The sequence below is a fragment of the Tursiops truncatus genome, chromosome 20 (genome assembly GCF_011762595.2).
Source record: "Tursiops truncatus isolate mTurTru1 chromosome 20, mTurTru1.mat.Y, whole genome shotgun sequence".
NCBI lineage: Eukaryota > Metazoa > Chordata > Mammalia > Artiodactyla > Delphinidae > Tursiops > Tursiops truncatus.
The window spans coordinates 26,924,210-26,951,172 of NC_047053.1; the positions used below are offsets into that span (position 1 = coordinate 26,924,210).

General features: G+C 46.5%; 1 protein-coding gene across 1 annotated transcript; it reads right to left on the reverse strand.

Moving 5' to 3' along the window:
* Positions 1-1,944: 1,944 nt before the first annotated feature.
* C20H17orf67 (chromosome 20 C17orf67 homolog) lies at positions 1,945-26,162 on the reverse strand. The gene is made up of 4 exons (XM_033847025.2): positions 25,805-26,162; positions 24,751-24,851; positions 4,549-4,686; positions 1,945-2,384 (listed from the first exon to the last, which is right to left on the reverse strand). Exons 1-3 carry the CDS (start codon positions 25,857-25,859, stop codon positions 4,570-4,572), a joined length of 273 nt encoding a protein of 90 aa, XP_033702916.1. The 5' UTR covers positions 25,860-26,162; the 3' UTR covers positions 1,945-2,384; positions 4,549-4,569.
* Between the last annotated feature and the right edge of the window lie 801 nt (positions 26,163-26,963).

Sequence of the window (26,963 nt, forward strand, 5' to 3'; positions counted from 1 at the left end):
CTTGGAAAACACCCTGAGACACAGGTGGTGTGGTGGCCTGAACGGAACCGTTCTGTCTGCCACTACGCCCCATACAAGTCCCTGTATTAAATTTCAGAGTCCATGGAATGGGTCTGGCACTCAAACAATGCCCCTGCTAGATGGGAGGTGCAATAGTGTCCCATTAAGGTCCCATTCTGAGCACTCAAGGAGCTCAGGTGAGAAAACGACTTAACCACTTAAGGCAGATGGATTTCAGGTTTAAGGGCAGAGGTGCAGAATGGTTGGGGGACCAGAGTAGTGAGGGGCTTCCTAGGGTCAGATTCCAGCTCTGGTAGCCCGTGGTAGGCAGAATAACACCTCCCCTCAAGATGTCCACATCTTCATCCCTGGAACCTGTAAATATGTTACCTTGAGTGGCAATGGGGAATCAAGGTTACTAATCAACTAACCTTAAGATAGGAAGGTTGTCCTGGGTTATCCGAATGGGCCCAATGTAATCACAAAGGTCCTTAAAAGTGGAAGAGGAAGGTAGGAGGGCTGGTCAGAATGATATGGTGTGAGAAGAACTCAACTCATTATTACTGGCCTTGGAGACAGAGGAAAGGAGACACAATGTGAGAGAGGCAGGCAGCCTCTAGAAGCTGGAAAAGGCAAAGAAACAGATTCACCCCGAGAGCCTGCAGAGAGGCTGACACTCCGACTTTAGCCCCATGAGACTCAGGTTGGACTTCTGACCTCCAGAATGTAAGATAATAAACGTGTGTTGTTTTAAGTTTCTGGTCATTCGTTACAGCCAAGGTAGAAAACTAATACACTACCTAAATTCTGTAAACCTCAGTTTTCTCATCTATAAAGTGGGAATAATAACCACAGCTACTGCACAGAGTAGGTGTTGTCGACTGAAGAAAAACGCACTGCCTAAATATTTTAAGTTTTATTCGGGGACCTTACTGAGGACTCTCGCCTGGGAGACAGCCTCACAGATAGCTCTGAGAACTGCTCTGAAGAGGTGAGGGAGGAGCCTTATACACAGGAGTTTTTGCTGGGGAAAAAAAAAAAGCAAACACACAGGTAGCTGAACATTGAAAGATTACTGCTAATCACAAAAAACCAGACATCTCAAGTTAATGATTTTAGTGCTTTTCCATGTTTAGGAAGTTGCAAGTCTGGGCTCATTGAAAGTATTCCTTAGATATGCATCTTCACTATCTAGGGTCAGTATCCTGTTTTTCTCCATCGTGAGTTCCCCTCAGGACGCACCCACGGTCCAAGGGCAGTTCAGTGGCTGATGGCTTGATGGCCGGCAACATTCACTGTTTACTGAAACGGCAGGCAACATTTTTTTGTCCACTGTGTGATGAACAAATGAGGCGCTGTATGTAAAAATCTTAGTGCAGGATTCAGCCCATAATAGGGATAGAATAAATGTTAGTATCATCATTGTTGAGAGCTCAGTAACTTTCTCGTGGACAAGCCCTCCCGGCTCCCCTGGCACAGACCCTCCTCTGTAGCCCAGGGCGGACGAGCATCTCTCCTTATCCTTTTTGAGGATGTCATCACATTCTCCCTAGGACCACCTGGTCCACTTTCCCTTGCCCTCCCAATTTCTGCTTTTGTTGGTCTTTGATAGTCCAATCTCTGATTCTGGGGTTTGTGGGCAGGTGAGGGGCACTAGGATATAGAAGCTGCAACCCACTTTCCACAAGAAACGTCCCCTTGGCTAGAAGACCAGGCTGTAGAGCTGGTACTAAGTTACGGCTCTATGTCCAGAGCTGGCCTTAGGTAAAGAATCTCTTTACCAAAAGAGATGGCTCTTGTGAAAAATTGCTGGGTGTTTGTATTTTTATCCACTCATCTATTCAAAGAACAGTAAATTTTCTGATCCTGGAGTCACAAAGATAAACAAGGAAGAAAAACCTCTGCTTCTCTTCTTGTAGGAAAGGAAAAGAGACAACCATGGAAAGCAGGCTTAACACCAGTGTTTATTAGAGCAGAAAAGGAGAGGAAAAAAAAAAAAAAAAAGCAATGACCAAAACCCCAGCCGCCCCAAGCGGTGTGCTTCACTTAGCAGAACAAGGCTTGCTCGCTAACCCCTCTCCTGTTCTGGAGGCCCCAGCTCCACCGGCCCCAGGAAAGGTTCTCCCTCTGCTCACCCTGCCACAGTGGTAGGAAGGCCATTGCGGGGCAGGGAGGGGGGCCTGGAGTTTAACGATTGGTTTTAATGAGTTGTGCACGTTAGTCAAATGAAGCAGCACAAATATCTGCCATCAATCCCCAAGGCAACCTCTGCTGTGCCCACGACTCACAAAGCCTGAAGACGCCCATTCCACAGCTGAAAAAGAAACGAAAGGAGCCTCATCTTGTTTCAATAGTATCCGCGCCGCTGTTTATCAAAATGCTTGCTGGAAAAGAACAAGAAAATAATGTTAATGTGATGATGATGTCGATAAAAAAGAAGAAGTGGGGGGGGAAGAGAGGAGGGAGAGGAGGGGAAGGGGGAGGGGAAGGGGGAGGGGGAGGAGGAGGAAACAGTTATCGAGCTGCCATTTCCTGAGCACTTCCTAGCATGCGCCAGGGCAGCGCTGTTTTCCATGCGCTGACTTTTTTGATGCTCAGAACAGCTTTATGAGGGAGGAACTCTTCCGTGTTACAGGTGAGGAAACCGAGACAGAAGTTAGGAATCGTTTCCGAAATGGAGTCACAATCTGAATGCTACCTGACTCCAAGTTCCAAGTGGACCCATCCCTCCAGCCACTACGGCCTGGTTTTCCTGGTTGAAATGGATGTTGCCTGGAGCGAGGCCTCTGTTTGGCAGGAGCAACCCCCGCCCCACCACCACCAGTGTCCCGGAAGCCTCTCCCCTCCCCTGGCCTGCACCATGGTGACAAGTGCCTCTGCTCACAGAGCCAGTCACTAAGCTCCAGGCTCTGTAGATATCATCACTACCCCAGTTTACAGATATAGAAATGGAGACTCAGAGAGGGTAGGTGACTTGTCCAAAGTCACAGAGCAGGAACACAGAGCACAAAACCCAAGTCTGCCCAACTCCAGAGTCTGAGCTCTTAAGTACTCCGCAGTGCTGTGTTCTGAAAGAAGCCAAGAGCGGGCTTCTGGTGCTGGAGGAAAAAGGTCCCTGGTGCCGGGGGTGGGAGAAGCTCTGACCTAGAACAGGGATCCAGAGGCAGTGGGGACCAGAGCACGATGTCAACCCAGCCCCTAGCCCTCAAAAGCAGAACTCCTGTTCCATTCCTAGCAGATGCTCCTCTCACTGTCTGTTAAAGCCCCTCACGAGGACCGTGCCCACCCCCATCCCCAACACACACACACACACACACACACACCCAGGTTCCAGCAGTACCGCCCGCGGAAAGCTTGCAGGATTTGGAGTTGTCAGAAGACAGACATACCAACTACTGCCCAGCATGACTTAGTAGCTTAATCACGCTCAGTTAGGTCCCCTATAAAACAGAGTTAAAACACACGCCCTGCAGGCTTCCCTGGTGGCGCAGTGGTTGAGAGTCGTGCCCCAGTCCGGGAAGATCCCACATGTCGCGGAGCGGCTGGGCCCGTGAGCCATGGCCGCTGAGCCTGCGCGTCTGGAGCCTGTGCTCCGCAGCAGGAGAGGCCACGACAGTGACAGGCCCGCATACCACAAAAAAAAAAAAAACAAAACAAAACACGCCCTGCAATGATCAGGAGTGTTAAGAGGATCAAATGAGAGATTTTGTGCGATAGCACCCTGAAAATTATAAAGAGCAGTCCTCTAACGGGAGTGTTCCTGTGTCAATTCACAGCAGCACAAAATAAACAGCAAGGAAACAAGATTTCTCTTAACAACAAATGATCAAGTACCCAGTTATATCCTGTCCTGCTTAATACATACAAATCACAGAGGAGGAATGAGACTCACTAGGCTTAACCTCTGAAGGGATTTAGTTATGTAATCTAGCAAGAATTGGAAAGGGGACGAGGAGATGGACACAGACACACTGTGAGTGGAGCAGCAAACAGCCTCTCGCAGGAACAGAGGTACAGAGGTGGGCTGTGCTGGGAGTGCTGAACCATGCAGGTCAGGGGGACTGAAAGGGCAAAGCCAGAAGAAGAGGGAAGATGGGACACAGGCTGGGCAGAGCCCCAGTCTGGAAGGCTGTGGGGAGGCAGTAAAGAAGTTGCTGATCCTGGTGACAATGGTGACCGTTGTGATGGATGTCACCAGTCAAGCCCATGGATGCTGACGCCACCTGGAGAGACCCAAGTCTCAGCAAGCCATGTCTCTCCAGATTTGTATCCCAGAGGGACCCTTTCTGGATGGCAAATAGGGTCACATCCTTCCCGTACTTGGGATCTCTTGGTGACTCAGCAGGTGTCAGGCCCCCGTGCGCGTCCCCAGTGGTCCTCTCAACCTGGCTCCCACCGACCTCTCCTGCCTTGCACTTCCCGTTCTCCAACCCATAACCAGCTCACCTGCTGGTTCCCCTAACACCATGCTCTCGAAGACCCCCGAGCCATGCCTGCACTGCCCACCGCCATCTCCCTGAAACAGAAGGCCAGGGAGAAGGAACGTACCGGGGGCTGGTCCCGAGCTGCTTACACAGGATGGACCATGTTCCTGTCGCAGTGGGGCTTGCAGTGGGGGTTCAGCCAGTGCTCCAGGAACTGCTCCTCAGCACGGCGTTCCAGGCGGAGCAGATGGTGCATGTACTCCTGGCAAAACAAACCCACATCGAAGAGAAGCTTTTATTCACGGCTGATGGTCGAGCTGCCCATGTTCAGGGTACAGCTGTGGTTCTGAGACAGGGCAGCACAGCCAGGCAGGAGAAACCGCCACCAACCCTAAGTGCGGCGAGGGTGTGTATCCATGGGAACTCACAGACACTGCTGATAGAGAGTTACATGGAACAACCACTTTGGAAAACAATCGGTTGCCTGCAATCCAGAAATTTCACTCTTGTTTATATCCTCGAGCAATGATTCTCAAATTTCATCAGGCATCAGAATCACCCAGAAGACTTGTTAAAACCTACAGACTGCTGGGGCCCCACCTTCAGAGCTTCTGATTCAGTGAGTCTGGGTTAGGGCTCCAGAATCTGCATTTCTAACAAGTTCCCAGATGAGAATGCTGCTGGCCACTTCGAGAACCAGAGCAGATACGAATGTTCACAGCAGCAATAAGTTTGTAGTAGCAAAATTCTGGAAACATCTGGAAACATGTTAAATATCCATTGACAGGAGGATGGATAAATAAATTATGGTAGGGTCACAACGTGGAATATTATACAGCAATGAAAAAGTGAATTATAGCTACATACAACAACATAGATGAGTCTTAGAAATAGCATAATGAGTGGAAAGAGCAAGTCCAGGAAGACAGTGTTTACAGTGCAACACCATTTTAATAAAGCTCAAAACATGCATAACTAAATAATATATTTATTTATTTATGGCCGCACACATTTGTGATAAAATCGTCTTTTTTAAAAGGCAAGGGATAACTGTGAGAAAGCTGGAGTTGCTATACTATTATCAAACAGAATAAACCTTAAAGCCAAAATAAAGTTACTAGGGATAAGGGGCATTTTGTAAAAACAGCCTGGCAGCTCCTTAAGATGCTAAACAGAGTCAACATTTGACCCCACAATTGTGTATACAAGAGAAGTGAAAGCATATGTTCACACAGAAACGTGTACACAGCTGCTCACAGCAGCACTACTCATCACAGCCAAGAAGCGGAAACAACCCAAACGCCCATCAGCAGATGAATGGATGAAGAATGTAATGTGTCCCCACACAAGGGGAATACTACATGGCCATTGCGAGGAACGATGCATGCTACAACCCGGATGAACCTCGAAAACATTGTTACGTGAAAGAGACCAGTCACAAAGGACCACGTGTTGTATGATTCCATGTCTATGAAATGTAACTGGCTCTAAGTGTTGGTGTGTCCACAACAGAGAGCAGCTGATTGTCCGGTGCTGCCCAGCTCCGTGACCAGCCTCTCCATCGACTCAGGAACCCGAGCCAGACGTGGACCATCGTGTCTCCCTCAACTCATCCTGAGACTGAGTGTGAGGACTCTGAGCCTGTCTCCAGGAGAGTTCTCAGATGACTCCCTCCATCTCTGCCACTTCTGCAGGTCAGGTCTCCACCGTTGCCACCCAGGCTGTCCCAGCTTCCTCACCCCTCCATCCGTCACTCTACCTCCCGTTCCGCCCACACCACGTCCCACACCCCCCACCATTTCTGCTCCAACCCAACAGACTGATCTGCCCAAATGCAGCCCTGAAAGGGCCACGGCTCTTCAGAGGCCTTCGCCAGCACTGCCTTCCTGCAAGGAGGGAAGAGGTGATGATCAACTACCCCTTGGGCTTGGTCTGTGGCTCTGGATAATGTCACTGTAACCAGCAAGTGAGGACACCTCCTCGTGGGATCTACCACCTCCTGCCACTCTTCACAACGGCAGAGAGGGCCCCCTCCTGCCCTGGTCCATGGTTGTCACTGACAACAAAGCGTTGTTGGTCTCTGAGCTTCTCTAGAACCACAATTTCTCCTTCAGATGGTTCCCCTAATGGAACTTTAATGAAGGAACCATTCACAGCCGTGTAAACAGGCTGTGTAAACCACCGAAGCGCATTCCAGTACCAGGGACTAGCAATAGAGAAAAACCCCATGGCCATGCCTAGACCTGCAGGGCCCAGGGCAAGGGCTCAGCCTCTGTAAAGCAGGGGAAGAGCAGGAGACAAATACCCCATCCTCTCTCTCCTCTTGCCCTCCATCTCCTGCCAAGCCCACGCAGAAGCCAGCCGGCCAGGGATCCAGGCGATGCAGTTTCTAGGGGTCCACTTCCGGAGCCGGGCAGAGCCAGGTGGAGGATGGATGGGGGACAGGGTGGAGAAAACCAGCAGCTGTACCAGGATGATGGCGTATGAGGGGTGTGCTGTCGCCCTTAGAAGCAAGTAAAGAGCGTAAATGATAGCTGTTACTGATGTTTGCTGCAAAGGAGCCGGCTTCTTGGGCTGTGCATCCATTGATCATCGACCACTGAACACACTGATCCGGCTGGAGGAGGGGCGATTGTTCCTTTGCATGCAGTTATCGTCTCTCCCCCTCCTCTTCCTCAGTTTGCTCTTGCTCTGCCCTCGATCAACAGGAGTGTCACTTCCAGGTTCAGGGTAAACCTTCTCTTCCCAAAGTGGCTTGATTTTCAACAAAGCCAGTTCAGGCTGTGAGTTTTCTGTGTGTTGTTTCTCATTGCATTATCCCATATAAATGATACACCAGAAAAATGATAAATCAATAGGATGCTTCTTAAATAAGAGTGAAGTGTTACTTCTCTTGTCTTAATCACTTACAAATTCTCTTCTTTCCCTCCATACCTTGCCTCTCCATCCCCTGCTGCAAACAGAGAAGTGGTCCATGGGCATCGCCCAGACCACCAGCAGTAGTTCTCCACGCGTCTGGCCGTGACCCCACATGGCTGGTAAAGCAGAGTTCCAGCCTGCTCCTGGGCTCCCACCTCTTCCCCACTCTCCACCCCCACCAGCCAAGCAACCCCTAAATCCCGTGGATGCTCTTGGATCCCATCTCCCCATCCCCACTGCCCCTGCCCAGTCTCAGTCCCCACCCTCCTGCTAGATCCCTGCCACTGCATCTGCAGGGTTCTCCCTGTCTCTCGTCTTACCTCCTTCCTCTACATTCCACCCCACAGCCAGGGTGGGTATTTTTTCCTTTTTTCTTTTTAATAGACTTTATTTTTCAGAGCACTTTTAGGTTCACAGCAAAATGGAGCAGAAAGTACAGCAATTTCCCGTATACCCCCTGTCCCCACAAACACACAATCTCCCCCATTATCAACATCTCGCCCCAGAGTGGTGCGTTTGTTACAAGAGATGAACCTATGTTGACACAGCGTCATCACCCAAAGTCTATAGTTTACATTGGGGTCGCTCTTGGTGTTGCATATTCTATGCGTTTGGACAAATGTATAACGTATCCATCATTATAGTATCATACAGAGTATTTTCACTGCCTTACAATCCTCTGTGCGCTGCGTATTCATCCCTTCCTCCCCTCTAACCCTTGCAATGACTGATCCTTTTACTGTCTCCAGAGGTTTGCCTTTTCCAGAATATCATATCATTGGAATTATACTGTATGTAGCCTTTTCAGATCAGTTTCTTTCACTTAGTAATATGCATTTAAGTTTCTTCCACGTCTTTTCATGGCTTGATAGCTCACTTCTTTTTAGTGCTAAATAATATTCCACTGTCTGGATGCACCACAGTTTATCTATCCATTTACCTACTGAAGGGCATCTTGGTTGCTTCCAAGTTTTGGTAATAATGAATAAAGCTGCTATAAACGTCTGTGTGCAGGTTGTTGTGTTGAACATAAGTTTTCAACTCATTTGGGTAAATACTAAGGAGCATGATTGCTGGGTCATATGGTAAGAGGACGCTTAGTTTTGTAAGAAATTGTCAGGCTCTCTTTGAAAGTGGCTGTACCATTTTGCATTCCCACCAGCAGTGAATGCGAGTTCCTGTTGCTCCACATCCTCGCCAGTATTTGATCATGTCAGTGTTCCGGATTTGGGCCATTCCAATAGGTGTGTAGTGGTATCTCATTGCTGATTTAAATTGCATTTCCCTGATGACATATGATATGGAGCAGCTTTTCATATGCTTGTTTGTGATCCGTGTTCTTCTTTGGTGAAGTATCTGTTCAGGTCTTTTGCCAGGGTAGGTTTTTTGTTTGTTTGTTTGTTTTGTTTGTTTGTTGCGGTACGCGGACCTCTCACTGTTGTGGCCTCTCCCGTTGCGGAGCACAGGCTCCGGACGCGCAGGCTCAGCGGCCATGGCTCACGGGCCCAGCCGCTCCGCTGCATGTGGGATCTTCCTGGACCGGGGCACGAACCCGTGTCCCCTGCATGGGCAGGCGGACTCTCAACCACTGCGCCACCAGGGAAGCCCCAGGGTAGGTTTTTAAAACATGAAAAATGAAAATGGTTTTATTGGTTTTTTTATCACAACAGTGATACATATTACTGTTTTGAAACTATGTAACAATAAAAAGTTATAAAGAAGAGAGTGAAAAATCCTTGTTGTTTGTTTTGTTTTGTTTGTCTATCTCTTTATCCTGTTGCAAAGTGACATTTTTTTAAATCTACCCATGTTGTTTCCTCACTTAAAATACCTGAATGGCTTCCACTGGGCTCAGGAGAAATTCCAGTGCCTTCAATGTTTTGTGGGGCTCCCGATGGCCCAGCCTCACCCATTTCCTCTTCTCCCACCATCAACCCTTTGCACTCCGTCTGTCCCTGGATTGGCTACCCTCGCTCTGCTCTCTAATCTCATGCTATTTTCTCTGCCTGGCACACCCCTGTGCCTTCTCTTTTTCCTGTCTCACTCCTATCTGACTTTTCAGCCCTCAGCTTAGATGCTTCTTCCTCCAGGCAGCCTTCTCAGGTTCCCGGTGACCCCATAGCTCTCTGGACTTCTCCTGGCATAGCCCTGGTTACTCTGTTTAGCAGTGACCACATTCTGACAGTAGGGACTTAATTGGGCCACATCAGATTTTTTAGTGGAGGTGTCATGTGTCTTGGCTCACATATTGGCATGTGAACTTTATGTTTCCCCCACAGAAGAGATAAAAAAAAAAAGACTTTTAATTTGTAGGATGTATGTTGTCGATATTGCCCTGAAATAAGCCTTGGTGCTGAGATTATGGGATGGGAATCATTGCAAAGTGTGCATGGAACAGTCCACATAAACACATACGGGTAACCCAAAGCTGCAGGCCATTAACCAGAGAAGTGGCGTTTCACCTTGGGCGAGAGTAGTCACATGTGGTAATGTAAGATTATTTTGGCATGTATAGATATAAAAATCCTAAGTCATGAAAACCCTCCTTTGGCATTAATGAAGCTTTAACAGACGGTCCAGTCTAGAACTTTGAGTTCTTAAGTTTCAAGAAAAACCCCTAGGAAGTCTACATCCTATTTTAAATATAACTTTTTTTTTCAATTTAATGACTGTGCAAAGGAATGAATTAGGAGGTGTCCAATTTTCCTGAAATGTTTTTTCTTTCCCCCAGGACTCATGCAGTTTAAAATTGTTTTGATTATCGTTGTTTTCATTTAACTCTTCAAAATGCACCCTGTGTCCTGGGCGTGGAGTCTCCGGGGCAGCTGGGGAAGGGCTGGATGCTGGGAGGGCTGCTTATGGGATCCAACAAGGATTCCCCAGCAGCTTGCTGGACACGTTTGTGAGTCTGGGGCTGAACCCTGCCCTGTCTTCCCTGTCTGAGGAATCTTTGGCCAGAAGAATAGTCATCGGGAGGAACAGGAAGGCACTAAGAGACTGACCTAGATGAACTGCAACCACAGAGTCTTTTGTCCTGGGGTTTCCGGTTGGGTTTGGCGTATAGGAGGCGCCAGCAGCGGACTAGAGGTAGGAGGGGAGAGGCGAGGGTATGTACTCCCCTGCAACCTCCCCGAGGAGTCTCGGCAGGTTGGCTGCATCCCTCCCCTGAAGACCCAGCTCCTAGAGGGCTGCCGTTCCGGGTCTGGGAACCACACTCTTCCCTTCCGCCCTCATGCCTCAGGAGTCTTAGCCCTGCATCCTTTATCATTTCTTGGTAGTTCACCTTCATCTTGCCACACCTTTGTAAAAAGTCTCTTTATTAAGCCCTCCTCAGTTAACTTTGGTTACTATTAGATGTGGAAGATGTGAGCATGCCTTGAGGTTGTAGATGGAGCATCTCTCCCAGGAACTGGTCCACAGGAAACTTTCAATAAATGTTTGTTGAATGAAAAAATAGCTGTGGTCCTCAAAGCATGGTCTGTGCTCCCCTCGGGGGGTCCATGATGTCAAAACTATTTTTCGAGTAAAACTAAGACATTTGCCTTCTCACTGTGTGCATTGGTGGGTGAAACTGACGCCTCGGCAGGAGTCAAGGCAGTAGCACCCAACTGACCTAGTGGTCGACATATCCTTCATCACACAGTCGCAGTTAAAGTAAACACAAATAAAACATTCTCAAAATGCCAGTTTCACGGAAGCATGCCCTGGTGAAGCCGTAGAAAATGACCGCATGCACGCAGCACTTCTGCTGCACGACAAAGTACAATGATTTTCTCAAGGAAAAGCACCTGGGGGACTGTTGGCATCAAGAGCTGAAGTAGGTGTGTTTTATGCGTGTGTTTGGCAGACATATTCCCAAAAGTGAATGAAGTGAGCTTATCATTTCCAGGGAAACTGGAAATATCATTTTGTTACAAAATGATAAAACTTGAGCTTTCAAGGGGACATTAGAACTCTGGAAAACTTATATTTGTGATCATGAACCTGACAGCTTCCCAATAGTTAAAGACGTTTCCAATGAGATTGGTGGTGATAGAAAGAATGTCACCACTGATAAACAGCATCTATACACCACTTATAATTATATGCTCATTGGCATCCTTATTCATTTAATCCCTGTCCGTCTCAGCCAAATACCCAACTGGCTTTTTGACGAGAGTGTCCAAGGAATACCTAGTATACGGTTTAGTGCTTGGCATATAGTAGGGCCTCAATAAAACTCACAGGAGAAATGTACAAACAAGTGATGAATAAATGAAATGACTCTTCTTTCTCCATAATCTTACTAAATCCTCCTTGGGAGGCTCCTGGGCATCTGCGTCAATCTGCTCATTATAATGGCCCAGGCCAAATGTACATAAAAAGCATCAAAGAGTAACATGTATTTCACACCCCTAAATAGAGGCTGAAATCACTGTTGAAGAGAAACAACCAAAACAGATGCACACATAGAGAGAGAAAGAAACAAGCCCTGGTTTCCATGACATTTCACTATTTATTTAAAATGTTAGGGAAATGAATAAGCCACAAAGGCCTAAAAGCAATCATTAGTCAAAGATGAAAAGCCAAACTGCAAATCTGCTGAAAACCACAAATTCAACAATTGTGTTGGCTAAGTTAGAAATGATCCAGCATTAATGGTAATCTCAAATGTTCCTGGATCACGAAAGAAGGGGTAGATGAAAAATAAGTTTTCATTTTTTTTTTAGATTCCTTTTTTCAAGGGGAAAAAAATTAAAGCAAAACAAAAACTAATATCTGCATTTCGTGTCCAATGCCAACTGGAATGATTTAAGTAAATAATTTCTCAAGATTTAGAGCAGAAATTGCAGGGGGTCCTTTATGATGGCACAGGAGAGGTGTGATAATGAAAGTAAATACCCACTGGAACCTGATCCAAGCTGAGAATCATAAAGTAGACAGTTAATCGATCAAGGTGGGATCTTTTTCCAAGAAGGCAAAATCCTTCCCGTGACATTTGCATGAAATTAAAGGTCCATCGACATCTGGATGAATTATTTTGCTCATTAGTAAAAGCAAGATGATCATATAGGCAGAAGGGTGGCTCAGAACTTAACTGCTCTGGGCCACTTAGAAGGCTTAGCCCTGAAAGAGGGCAAATCAGTGATGTGCACAGTTTGTATCTCAGTCGCTCTGAACTGGTCTTGGAGATCACAGGGAACAAAAGGGTAACGGAGTTACTACATACATTTGTCAAGGGGCTAAAAATGAAAGCATATTTCACAAAGACTATTTACAATAAAGCTAATATGATTTATACTTGCCCCACAAGAACATTCCTTAAAGGAACACAGGCCAAAATGGAAAGCATATTCCCAGGGCACACAAGTGCTTACGAATACAATCACAAAGGACATAATTTTAGCTCGGATGTCATCTTTTTTAGAGAATTTCCATGGTTCACCCCAGCAGTTGGCAATAATTTTTTCCCTAAAATTTGGGACGACTAAGAGAAATTTAATGAATTTAAGTGAGGCAATAGAAGATTTCTTTGAAATAACCTCCAGGTTCTATGGTAGAGTAATGTCCTACAAAATTTCTCCCCTGGAGAGAAGCAAAGAAAGGAATGGAAACAAGTATAATGAGCATTTAGTAAATGTCAAATTCTGTGCTTGGTGCTGGGGACCCAGAAGTGAAACAAACAGTCCATCTGCTCAAGCAGTTTAGAGCAGTCTAGTAGGAGAGAGAGATTTTTTTTTTAAGTCAGAAATAGCAATTTTGTGCTGTGAGTGCTAGGCCAGAGGGATGCTCTAATTCATGGTGGGAGGGTAGGGGCATCAGGAGGGCCTCTCAAAACAGGCATCATTTCAGGTGAATCTCTACAAATGAGTAAGAGTTAACCAGGTAGACAAGAGCAGAAGAAACAAGTACAAAGGCAGGTGCTGTCAGAGAAGAACTTCAAACACACCCTCATTCCAGACAACCTGCTTCTTCTCCTAGGTTTCTAATGCCAATGAGGGGCACCAAGGTGTCCACACAGACACCCACACGTCCCTAATCCTCCCTTACTGCATCCACTCTGCCCCAGAAATGGCCAACTCTAATCCAATTTAAGATATTATATCATGCTCCCATTATCTTTACCTTAAAACCTCTACTGAAACGTTCTCTTGGATGACAAGACATAAATTATTTTTTAAAACTTTTAGAAAGCAATGTGGTAATATATACTAAAAGGTTCAAAAATACTGTATTCATATCCTTGGATCCAAAAATTTATTTTCTGGGAACATATCCCTAGCAAATAATTCAAAATATTAAAAGCACTTTAAGAACAAAATTTTAGAGTGCTGTTTATAATAGAAAAAATAGTGGGAAAGGGAACCTTCCTACATCGTAAGTTGGAATGTAAATTGGTACAACCACTATGGAGAACAGTATGGAGGTTCCTTAAAAAACTAAAAATAGAGCTACCATATGATCCAGCAATCCCACTCCTGGGCATATTTCTGGTGAAAACCGTAAGTCGAAAAGATACATGCACCCCAATGTTCATTGCAGCACTATTTACAATAGCCAAGACATGGAAGCAGCCTAAATGTCCATTGACAGAGGAATGGATAAAGATGTGGTACATATATAGAATGGAATATTACTCAGCCATAAAAAAAGAATGAAATAATGTCATTTGCAGCAACATGGATGGACCTAGAGATTATCATACTAAGTGAAGTAAGTCAAAGACAAATATTATATGATATCACTTATATGTGGAAATCTCATAAGATGATACAAATGAATTTATTTACAAAACAGAAACAGACTCCCAGACTTTGAAAACAAACTTATGGTTACCAAAGGGGAAAGGTGGGGGGAAGGATAAATTAGGAGTTTGGAATTAACATATATACACACTACTATATATAAAATAGATAACCGGGCTTCCATGGTGGCGCAGTGGTTGAGGGTCCGCCTGCCGATGCAGGGGACACGGGTTCGTGCCCCAGTCCGGGAAGATCCCAGATGCCGCGGAGCGGCTGGGCCCGTGAGCCTTGGCCGCTGAGCCTGTGCATCCGGAGCCTGTGCTCCGCAATGGGAGAGGCCACAACAGTGAGAGGCCCGTGTACCGAAAAAAAAAAAAAAAAAAAGATAACCAACAAGTACCTACTGTATAGCACAGGGAACTCTACTCTTCTGTAATAACCTATATGGGAAAAGAATCTGAAAAAGAATGGATATATGTATAACTGAATCACTTTGCTATACACCTGAAACTAACACAACACTGTAAATCAAATATACCCCAACATAAAATAAAAATTAAATTTAGAAAAATAGTGGAAATGATCTAACAAAAGAGGGTAATTCACTATCATTATGGTTATAAAGAGTTTCTAGTAATATGAGGAAATGTGTATGTTATAATATTAAGAGAAAAACCAAGATACAAAATTGTAGAGTGTGATTATACTTTTTAAAAATACACACAAAAAGACTAAAAAGAAATACATCAAAAATGGCAATGCTGTCTTTGGGGAGAGGGAGTAAGACTACAACAGATTTTTTTTTTCTTCTTTTGACCCTTTCTTGGTTTCCAAGTTTTGTATAATAAATATGAATGGCTTAAATTTTTATTTGTAATTACACAAGTAACACATGAACATATTGTTACTGTTTAAAGTTTAAACATCAAATATAAAGTTCCCTAGATCAGTACCTGCAATCTTAACCTCCTGAATGAGATGACACAATTAAGAGTCAACTGATCATATTTCTAGACCTTTTTCTAGAAATTTACATACATATAGACGTACCTATATATAGTATTGTTTTGTGAGTGAGTACTAGGAGGGCAGGACCAACTCAGGGGAGATAGAAAAAGTGACATTGAGAATGAAGAAGAGGGTACCAGGCATAAATAATGGAGAATAGCTCTGCAGGCAAAGGGAATCATTTGTGAAAGGATGCTGAGACCAGGGAGAGGATGGTTTATTTTTAAAAACAATGAGAAGTTCCAGGTGGTTGGAGCATAAATGGCCTTGGACGAGTGGCAGGAAATGGGACACAATGGTGGCTTAGGGCTGGTCTGTCTCCCAGGCCAAGATACTTGGCCCTTATCTTATAAGCAGTGAGGAGCCAAAGAGGTTTTTGTTTTGTTATATTTTAAAAAGTATTTATTCAGCTGCTGCTTTGTAAAAAACAAGAAGAATGAGAGCCAATGTCATCACTCAGGCACTGTGCTTTGCATGCTTTCTCTCACAATAAGTCTCTGAGGTAGGTTTGATTATCATATCCCATTTTATAGATAAGAAAACTGAGACTTACAGAGTTTAAGCAACCCGGCCAGGATGTGATAGCCAGTAAGTGGTGAGCTGGGATTCAGACTCAACACTCTGCTGCCCCACTCTTAAATGCTCTCCTGTGTTGTTTTTGGTGAAAACTACACATACACTTATTAAAAATAAAAAACTGAATGTCCTGAATTGAATAATGTCCCCCAAAATTTCATGTCCACCTGAATCCTGTGAATGTGGTCTTATTTGGAAACAAGGTCATACTGGAGTAGGGTAGGCCCTAAAGCCAAAGACTAGCATCCTTAGAAGAAGGAAATTTGGACACAGGGACACACAGGGAAGAAGGCCATGTAAAGACAGATGCAGAGATTGGAGTAATGTAGCTACAAGTGAAGAAATGCCAAAGATTGCCAGCAACCACCAGAAGCTAGGAGAGAAGCATGGGACAGATTCTCCCTCCAAGCTCCCAGAAGGAATCAACCTTGCCAGCTCCTTGATTTCAAACTTCTAGCCTCCCAAACTGAGAGAGAATAAATTTCTATTGTTGGACCTCCTTGGTGGTCCAGTAGTTAAGACTCTGCACTTCCACTGAAGCAGGTGCAGGTTCGATCCCTGGTGGGGAAACTAAGATCCCACACACTGCCCGGCACGACCATTAAAAATAAATTAATTAATTAATTAATAGACAGATCAATAAATAAATAGATTTCTATTGTTTCAAGCAATCCAGTTTGTGGTACTTTGTCATGGCAGCCTTAAGAAACTAATATACTAAGTAATAGCAAAAAGCATGAAAATAAAAAGTATAAATTTGTCCCAAATTTTATCATGGAGAAAATAATGTCATTATTGTTTGGCAACATGTCTCCATATACATGTGCAGATAGAAGAGTAGATAGGATTTCTTTCCATTTTGAAAGCTGTACACACAAAACTTTCATAATATCAAGTGCTGACAAGAGTACAGGGACCCAGGTATTCTTATACACACTACTGGTGGGAGCTGGTAAGTCAGTTTGGCAAGTTGGCAGTACCCATTTCACCTGGAAGGACATAAACCCTCTGACTCAGAAATTTCATTTCTTATCGCTGAACTTGGCAAAACACACATGTGTACAAGGATCTTCATCATTGGAAATAAGTAAAATGGCCATTGTTCCAGGAAGGGCTAAATAAATAAGTTGTAATATGTCTCAGTCCATTCGGGCTGCTATAACCTGAAATACCACAAACCGGGCAGCTTATAAACAGCAGAAGTTTATTTCTCACAGCTCAGGAGGTGGAAGTCCAAGATCAGGGTACCAGTACGGGTGGGTGAGGGCTCTCCTTCAGGTCACAGACTTCTCGTTATATCTTCACGTGGCTGGTGGGACTAGGGAGCTTTGGGGGGTCTCTTCTATAAGGGTGCTAATCCCATTTACAATCCACGAGAGCAGAGCCCTCATGACCTAAGTACCTCCTAAAGGCCCCATCCCTTAATACCATCACTTGCGAGTTAAGATTTCAACATATGAATTTGGGGTCTGGGGGGACACAAACATTCAGATCATAGCATCATACATTTACCCTAGGCTTCAATTTAAAATGAGCTAGAACAAGATGTATTACTGAGTGAATAAAAGCAAGTTACAGAATAAACGCAACACTGCTTTCCACATAGCCTGAACTACATCAATGAAGGGACAAGCAAGCCTGACACATTCAAGGCGCAATGAGGAGGCCAGCATGGCTGGAACGGTGGCAGGGGTGGGGGGCAGGGATGAGATGCAGGTAGAGGCCAAGGAGGGAGCAGAGGGAGCAGACAGACCTCTAGGGCCTAGTAGGCCACTATAGGACCATGGATTTGTTTGGAGTAAGGCAGGAGGTCATTGGAAGGTTTTGAGCAGGAGAAAGATGGGATCCGGTTTACGTTTTTAAGAACTGACTATTGCTGCTCTGCTGAGAACAGATGCAGAGGGATCTAGAGAGGAAGAGGGAGGCAGGGTAAGAGAGTATTGCTCAGTCCACTCTAGGGACTCGGGTGGTGGCAGGGGAGGGTGAGAAGTGGGCAGATTCTGGATTTGGGGCCCATGCAACTAGGAGGAGGTGGCCCACCTTACCCCACCGTGGAAGGCAAGGGCAGGGCTGGTGTAAGGCCACAATCTGGAATTCCTCTTGAGGCTGTTAAGTCTGAGATGCTGGTTAAATATTCCAGTGCAAACAGCCAAGTGGACAGTTGCGTGAGGGAGCTCACAGACAGAGTCCAGGCTACAGATAGGAGTGTGTGGCCATCAGCATAGAGGTGATATTTAAGCTCGGGGACTAAAAAAGGCAGAGAGCAGAGCCCTGGGATGCTCTGACATTTAAAGGACCGTCAAGGGCTAAGAACCCAGCAAAGGAAACTGAGCAGCAAAAACCACAAAGCAGGAGGAGAAACCAGGAGCCAGGGGTCCTGGAAAACAGGAATCCACAGAGCAGAGAGCCCAGAGGAAGGAAGAGGGATCCTTGTGTCAAAACAAAACAAGCGCAGGCTGGTTCCCAGTCCCCAGGATGCCGGGAGCAGAGGCTAAGAGCCATTTCTCTAGGACAGCACTTCTTAAACTTAAATGTGCACCTCGGTCATCCAGCCTTGTGGCCCAGATCCGCCTTCAGGTGTGGGGAGGAGCCTGAGGCTCTGGGCTCCCAAGTGAAGCCCAGCGGCCTGGCTGGGGACCACTTTTTGAGTTGCAAGAGTTCAGCCCTAATCCCTGAAAATCAACAGAAGCACAGTCATGACTGAGGACACATTCCAGGGAAAGCTCAGGATTCTTTTTTCTAGCTTCTTCCCTCTAACCACAAGTCCAGCCCTTCTTTTCACACAGCCCTGTCCTCATCAGATTCTCAGATTGTTTTTCCTCCATTAGGATCTTGAGGCTTTGTTACAAGCTCTTCTAACATGATGTCTTCACAAACTGAAGTCCTAAGTCCTAGAGTAGCAAATGAATTCAGCTGAAACCCAGATGTCTCCAGATGGGGTGTCCCCACGTGAATCCCAGGCTTCCTGGAGTGCCCATCCCACTCCTGTGACATCTAGAACCCAATTCCCCAAAATCTCTGAAGATCTGGGACTCGTGTTTCTCCACCACTGCAGCGTCCAGATCTGAGCGATTACCTCCCTCTTTCGTCAGCCCCCCTTCAGCACACACCTGCCATCTGTCATTCCCCCAAAGAACCACTAACACAAGGTTGCTGTGCACAGCAGACTTTTCCTACGGTTTGGAGGCTTCAGAGGGTAATCACCGCACAGAGCTGAGAACAAGTTCTAACCCAATGTCAAGGAGTTGCCATAAAATAGATGTGTTAGCTATTTCCTGCCACAGGGAATCTGTCAGGTCTGGGCCCTCTCTACCTCCCCACCTGCCCCCTCTCTCTGACCCGTGTTCACATCCCCCAGCTCGGGGCCTTTCATCCTCTTCCTCCCCAGCTGCCTCCATGCACTCAGAACCCCTCCTGCTTTCTTCCCCGGAGCCGGGTCTCCTCTTCCTCTCTCCCCCCATCCTCACTGAGGCCCTACCTTTCTCCATCAAGGATGCCAGCAAGGTGTTCCCACTCCTCTGGGGTGGAAGCCAGCCCTCCCCACAAGGCAGGGCACACCAGCGATCTTTTCAATGCATTATCCACCACACAGGCAAAAAAGAACGGTTGTTGCCATGAGGATACAAGCTGTCAAAAGGGTCCAGTCGTTTGCATGTGTGGGCATAGCTTGTCTGAACCTGTTTCCAAAACACCTATCATCCCACAGAAGCCAACATCTGCCAATATTAAAGCCAAGTGTCAAGAATATAACATTGTTTTATAGATACTCCCGAGGAGAGACTACTGCAAATCTTCGTATGTGCTTTCATTTTGAATGCTTAATACCCTCCCAAAGCACCATCCATTTACTCTCGTCAATGGCCTCTCCCCTCTCTGAAAGGGTTTTCTTCCGCTCAGTCCCTCAGAGGGGAGAAGCGAAATGAAATAACGCACCCGGTCATCTCTCGGTAATTCTGAGTGAGTCTCAGAGCTCAGCTCCCGAGGGCACACACATTCCCAGAGATCACTACCTCTGCTCATCCGTCCCAGTCCACCTGTCTGTCTCCAGGCTGCCATGGGAAGGAGGTACAATAACACGTCCAACAATGTAATCTCCCATGTCCCACGTATAATGGTAACTGAAGGCCAGCGTCCAAGAGGCTGTGTCCTGAGCCTCTAAACGGCTCCAGCACGCCAGCCCTAATCCCATCATCCCCCACTTCAAATCCCTTGGTGGCTCCCACCGAGTACAGAACGAAAGTCCACTCCACTATGACTCCAGGTCCTTCCAACCTGGCCCCGAGAGGACCTTCTGTGCCCATCACCCATCATGCCATAAATCCCAGACACTCAGGTGAAGGTCAAAAGACAGGAAACTGGAATCCAGAGCTTCTGAAAAAATTATCCTGCAAGGCCTGTTCCAAAACACACATGCACACACAGAATCATACACACACCCATACACAAACACTCACATACACATGCACACACCCCCTCACACATGTACAGTCACATACACACATACATATCCTCACACACACCCCCTCACATACATATATATCCTCATACACGCACAGTCATACACAAACCTTCACACACACTCACACACAATCCACACATACATGCAATATGTACCATCCTGCACACACAGGACGGTGTGTCCATCTCTAGCAAAGGGATATGCAAGCAGATGGTTTGCACAGAGAAAGAAGGAGGGTAGAAGGTGGTCTCGGCAAGAGGTAAAGAGCAGGGAAGGGTGGTTCCCTTGGCCAGAGGTCCCACCTCATGGCCTCCTGGTGACCTGCTGATAAACGTGGGGTCACTGCGTCCAATGCTTCATTCAGCAGTGATGCAGGCTGGGATGGCTGTGACATCTGTCAGCCGCTCAGATAAAAGGGGTAAATCGAAACAGGGTCCTACTGTACAGCACAGGGAACTACATTCAATATCCTGTGATAAACCATAATGGAAAAGAATATGAAAGAGAATATATATATATATATATAAAAATGCGTTATATATATATAAATGCGTCACTTTGCTGTACAGCAGCAATTAACACAACACTGTAAATCAACTGTACTTCAATACAAAATACTGTAATTTTTTTAAAAGGGGGTGAATTGCTTCTTTTTATATAACAGGTGATTCGTATTATTCATCTTGCTCTCAGTAAATCCCTTAAAAGGAAAAGTCAACAACAAGCCACAAGGGGGAACCAGGTCAGACAGCAAGTGCAGGAGGCCGGGAGGCCCTGGTGTTTGAGAAAAATGCCCACATGAGCCCCTCCAGGGCCTCCAGATAAACCCCTCTGGCCCTCACCAAGTCCACAGCCGGCTGCCAGGGCTCTTCCTACCAGTTGCTGACTGGCACCAAGAACCTGGTCGTCCGGAAGCTCTATCCAGACCCTCATATTCTATATGAGACCTGGGATGAACCTTCTAGTCAGACTCTGGGCCAAACTCTGCATTTTACAGAGAAAACTGGGTTTTCTCTGTAAGGAAAAAAAAGGAAAGGACTCATCCTCATTCTAAAGCCCAAAGTCCACAACGAGTTTGTGCCGAACACCGCCTGGAATCACACTGAGGGGGAACTCTCTTCCCACCTCGCCCACCGCTGCACTGCCTGTAAACTCCGCATCCTTCCAGCCTCAGCTCCGTGGCGCCTCCTCCAAGAAGCCTGACCAGCCTCTCTCCTCCTTCCGGTTGGAGCTTGAAGGCCCTGTCCTCAGACCCCGTGCGCCAGATGACCTTGTTAGAGAGCTGGAAACAGGCCGGATGCTCTGGCTCATCCGTCCCCATGCAGTGCACACAGCATCTCAAACGAACGGAGAATGTCTAGTCTATGTCCTCAGTGCCTGGTGCTCGGCCCGGCACGGTCGAGGTGAAGTATAATTAAGTGCCCATCTTGGTCAGCAAGGAGTGCTCTCTGATCGACCACCTGACCCTCTCACTCTGTCTCTCTGACCTGCATCTGAACAAGTATCCCATCTACTCTCCAGACCCTCATTTCAACATTCAGCTAAATGCATTCCCAACCGGACCACGGGAGCTGCTGTTACCCATGGCGGGTCTCCCCCAGAAGGCTTGGCCCACTGGTTCTCAGCTTCGGTTGCACATTGATGCCACCTAGGGGGCTCTCATCCCCCTCCCCAATGCCTAGGACACACCGCAGGGCACCCCTCTGTGTGGGGAACCCAGACATCAGATTCTTAACCTCCCCATTTGGTTCCAGCATGTGGCCAAGGTTAAGAAACATGCTCCTAAGAAAAATGGGATTCCAGAAACTATGTGTTGGTTCAGCCAGTACTGCGTGTGGGTGGATGTATGACAGTGCGAGAGACACACAGAGTGACACACGCAGTAAAAGAGAAAGAGACTGTCCATCATCATAGCCAGTGTTCCTCACCCCCGACACAATTACATTCCAGGCCAGATCATTTTTGTTGTGGGAGCTGCCCTGTGCATTGTCTAGCAGCATCCCTGGCCCTAACCCATTAGATGCCAATAGCAAACCCTCCTCCCACCAGTTGTGACAACCAAAAATGTCTCCAGACATTGCCAGATGTCCCTAGGGCGGGGGAGCAAAATCACCCCTGGATGAGAACTACAGGTATAGGCTAGCTGCCAAACAACTTATTGCATATTTATGTTCACATTTCAACTGTAGGTCACACAGGCATTTTTCCAAACTTGACTGAGTGGCTGAGGATTCTGGACACAGGTCAGTGTCTTTGTGACAGACATACAGGACTGTACCATACACGGGATGGGTGGGAAATGGTGGGTGAGTCTAGAGAGAATCACAGAAACTAGATCAGGCAGGTTCAAGGCAGCTAAGATGAGTCAGTGGTGGTCAAGCCTATAAAAGATGACCAAAACCAACAAAACCCAAAAAGCCAGATATTCAGTAAAGGAGCAACGCCAGAGGCAAGCAGAGGGTTGTCACAGGTGAAGGCAGGTGATGACCAGGAGCCAGGAAGAGGGAAATGAGAGAGAAGGAGCTCATGGAAGTTCTGGGCAGGGAAGGACCACTCCAAGCAGCGTTTGGGGATAAAGTGTAGCACGGTGTGTAGCTAGCATGGGGGGAGGAAGGACGCCGGGGGCGGAGACGGAGCCGTAACACCCACACCCACGTGCTGCCTGATGCCTAAACCACCCCCAGTCCCTGCCCAGGCCGCCCTTCCACAACCAGAGCTCAGGACCGCCAGGGCCAGATGCCAGCAGAGAAAACACCCAGCCAACGCTGGGGCTGAGCAGAGCCTGTCTACTGAGCACCTGGAGGGGGCCTGCTGCCTCAGAGCCCCTTGAACCAGCCTCCCACAGCCTCCAGGGCCCCCAGGGAAGAGCCTCTGGAACGGCCCCTCCAGACATCACCCCAAAGGAGCAAAGAGCCAGTTGGAGTTCCCCAGGACCCTCGGGCCAGGCATCCTGCTCCCCACTGGCTCCCTCACCATCCACCCCACCCCTTCCCAACCCTCATCCCCCGTGCTGGAGGCTTGGTTTCCCCCAATATCCCCTCACGTTCCTTCTCATCCCCTCGGGATCCTCTGTCTCTGCCCACCTCTGAGCCCTGGTGTGCTCAGACTTCAATGCTGGGCCTCTTCTAAATGCATCTCAAACCATCTGTCTAAAACCCGACTGTGCACTCCCCCATTCGAGACATGCTTTGATTGTCCTCTACTGAACCCAAGGTAAAGTCCAACGTACCCGAAGCCCTGCTGCTCTCGCGCCGGCCCACCTCCCAGACCCCTTCCACCTGTGTGTGGAGATTCCAGCCACCTCTGACTTCTCCTACCAAAGAGAACAAAGCCACGTCCACCCCTAACAGCCTGAATCGCTTGCTCGTTTCTAAGCCGTTCTGTGAAACAGTGATTTGCTGACTCTTCTGTGTCTGCCACCAACTCTGAGCAGAAACCCAGGTGACTGTCTGCAGCCTCGGCCCCACCCCGTCCCTGGTACTGAATACTCAAAGGAGCTGTTACTGCTTGCTGAGTACTATTTTAAGTGCCTTACTATGAATTACCTTATTTTATTCTCATAAAGTAGTTGTTTCATGCTCTTATAATAATAATATTATAGAAATATAAGTAATAATATTGTTTACCCCCTTTTCATAGTCGAGAGTACTGAGGTACAGAAATGTGAGGAGACTTCTTCAAAGTTACATAGTTTGAAAATGGGGAGATTCAAACCGGGACAGTCTGCCCACAGCCAGTACTCCTCACCGCTGTGCGACCCGGCATCATACTGAGAGACTTTTAAGTGAACTAATCCAACTACCCACACGATTCCGCAGGGAGCAAAGGCCAGTGCTGCTGCAGATCCTCTGGGCCTCAACACAGAGATGCAATGAACAGAGGGTGAGCATGCGGCCCGACTGATGTGGGCACAGGTGGGAGACCAGCCTTGACCACAGACACGGCTTCACAGACACGCTGACTCTGCCTGGGTCCCTGCTACTTACCTTCACCTGAGTGGGGTAAAAATACCAGGAATGTCAGCATTTCCGTCATGGGAGGGAGAGACAAGCCAGGCCCGAACTGGCCTGAGGCCAGGGTGGCAGGGCCTAGTAGCACCCACCACAAGTCACAGAGTGAAGGCAGCAGAGGGTACTCTGGTTCAGAAAGACTAGGTGGATGCCACAAACCTACAGGGCAGAGCTGAGGCCAAAGACCAAAATCAGAGGCACAAGGCGAGGGTGGAACCTGGTGGCAGCAGGGGCAGAGGTTCTGCCTAATCAGACAGAGCATCACTAGCCGGGGATGCTGTTCCAGCTTGCCCGGCACCCAAGGGAAGAGGGAGAAGATGGGGTTGGCACCAGCCTCAGGGCACAGCTCCCTAGCATCCCATTCAGGGGAGCCACCCAGCCGCCCACGCGGGATTCTGGACTCCCACCATCGGCCCCACTGTTTCCACTTTAAATACTGTTCGAACAGTAGGGGAGCAGAGCTGGCACCTCCGGAGAAGAAAAGGTGAGATCACCTTACACCTGGGACTCCACAGAACCTCCATCTAGCACCCATGCTGGGCTGGGACCAGCACCTCATTTGGGTTCATAATGAACAAGCATTCAAATGATCTCCCTCTCCCTTCAAAGAGCCAGAGCCCGGAACTCACCCTCATGGGCTCATCAGGGAACCCGGGTTTGCTCGGCCTGTCCTGGCGCCGGGATCTCAGGACCTGTTTGGCCTCCTTTTCCGTCAGAATCGGGGAGGCCCCTGAAAAAGTCAGGAAGGGACCTTAGGGACCCTCAGACACACGCATCCACGCTCTGTCTCACCTTCCAAGGCGAAGCATTTGCAAGTCCAATTTGGGTCAACACACAAAAGTTCTTTCAAAGGGACCTGCCCCAAAGGACGAGGCGTTCCAGAGGGCTCAGAGGGGAATTTTTAATTGTTTCTAACATGGTTAACTCAGAGTAAAAGCATATTTACCTGCTGCCACCATGGCTCATTCCTCTAAAAGGCTGTTAATTTAATGAACATGTTTCTTTAAACATATTTTCTTCAGTTCACTGGTCAGTGTGTTTATTGTCCCTCAGGGTTGCTTTGGTGGGATTCTTTTAAATCCTCAATACACTAAATCAAGTTTAAGTTGTTATTAGAAAATTCCCCCATGACAATAAGATTATATTAAACTTGATAAGCACCCACGATCCCTCAAAGAAAATATTATAACTAAAGTAAGTCAAGTTTTGATAATCACACACAAATTCTAAAAGATACTATTATAATAAAAGTATATCAAGGGAATTCTCTGGCGGTCCAGTGATTAGGACTCCTGCTTTCACTGCAGTGGGCCTGAGTTCAATCCCTGGTCAGGGAACTAAAATCCCACAAGCCACGCGGCGTAGCCAAAAAAAAAAAAAAAGGAAAAACGAAAGTATACCAAATTCTGATGATCTCAGATAAACTCTAAAAGACAGTATCCTTGAAGATTTATCAGCATTTTTGAGAATTAGTGTTCAATATGTTTAAAGATTAAAAATATAATTTATCCCTAATTATACCAATTCCGGGAGCCTGCTCTTAGGAAGAAAAAAAAAGAAGCACTGAATTATTATACATTACATATTACTTGAAATTTTGAAAGAATATTTTAAAAATATAAGATAGACTTATTTCAGTTTATCTTGTCAGCACAGAAATAGGTTTCGGGAGTTAATGCTCACCTGAGAAGAAAATCAGTAAGGTGAGAGACAGCACGAGCACAAATAACCTCTTCATCCTGCCTTGATCCCTCTCTCCGCCTGTTGCAGAATGAATCCCCCCGGTCAAAGAGCCAGGCTACTTGAAGAGAGCCACATCCGGCCCAAAGGCTGTTTATGCTCTGACTAACAGCACTCACAGCATGACGCTAAACGCATCTGACGCTAAATTTTCAGTATGATCACGAAAATATTTTCCTCTGAATTCCTATAAATTTTCATCCTGAGGAAGGAAATTATCCTTCTGTCATCAAACTTTTGGAGCTTGAATTTGACAAAGCAACACATGACAACCATTTCATTTAAATAGATATGTCTATATATACATCATGGAGTAGTTTGTGTTTATCTGTAGCTTCAGTTCATGCTCCTACTGTTTCATTGAGAATTAATCACCTCTCACATTTACATATTTTATGACATTTTTCCAAAACCCATTCACCAATCCATTTTGACCTCCCCAGTAATTTCGGAAATTAGCAGGGAAATTAGCAAGGAGCCTAATGAGGGGAAAAATTTTTTTTCAGCTGACCTTGAAGCCAGATAGACCAGGGTTCATGCCCAGGCTTCCCCTCTTTCTAGCAACATAAACTTCGGTCAATCACTTATCCTTTCTGAACTTCAGTTTCCTCTCCTGTACAAAGGAAATAACAGTACCTACCACGTGGGTGATTAAGGATGAGGGATAAGGGATGAGATGCATGGCTCATCTTCATTTTACAAGTAAGGAATTGGGGTTCAGACAGGTGAAATGATGTCCAAGTTCATACATTTTGCTGAAGTTGAGCCAAATTCTTCTGTTTTTAAAGCTTGGAGCTCTTCCCATTATACCACAAAAGGGCCTTGTGCAATAAGTCAGTAATACTGTAAGCAGCCTTACTCCACACTTAAGTTTATTTTTATAAAGATAATAAAATCTCAATAAGCTGAAGTCTTTTTAAATTCAAATCACCAATATATATTACATAAGTTATTAAATATATTATAAAAATATGTGTGGAAGGTATGTGGCATTTATTGGGATAAAATTCTCAGTTCAGAGAAATGATCTGATGTTTCTGTAGTTACTTTGCCAGCTCAAAAGAAAACAACCCCCTATCGGTGGTTGCCCAAGTTTATGCTA

What these genes read in the sequence shown, in the direction of transcription:
- C20H17orf67 (XM_033847025.2), bottom strand. Translation starts at nt 25,859, where the DNA reads ATGAAGAGGTTATTTGTGCTCGTGCTGTCTCTCACCTTACTGATTTTC. An exon ending in CTTACTGATTTTCTTCTCAG is followed by an intron (nt 24,852 to 25,804) that starts GTGAGCATTAAC and finishes TGACTTTTTCAG; the next exon opens with GGGCCTCCCCGATTCTGACG. An exon ending in TCCCTGATGAGCCCATGAGG is followed by an intron (nt 4,687 to 24,750) that starts GTGAGTTCCGGG and finishes TTGTTTTGCCAG; the next exon opens with GAGTACATGCACCATCTGCT.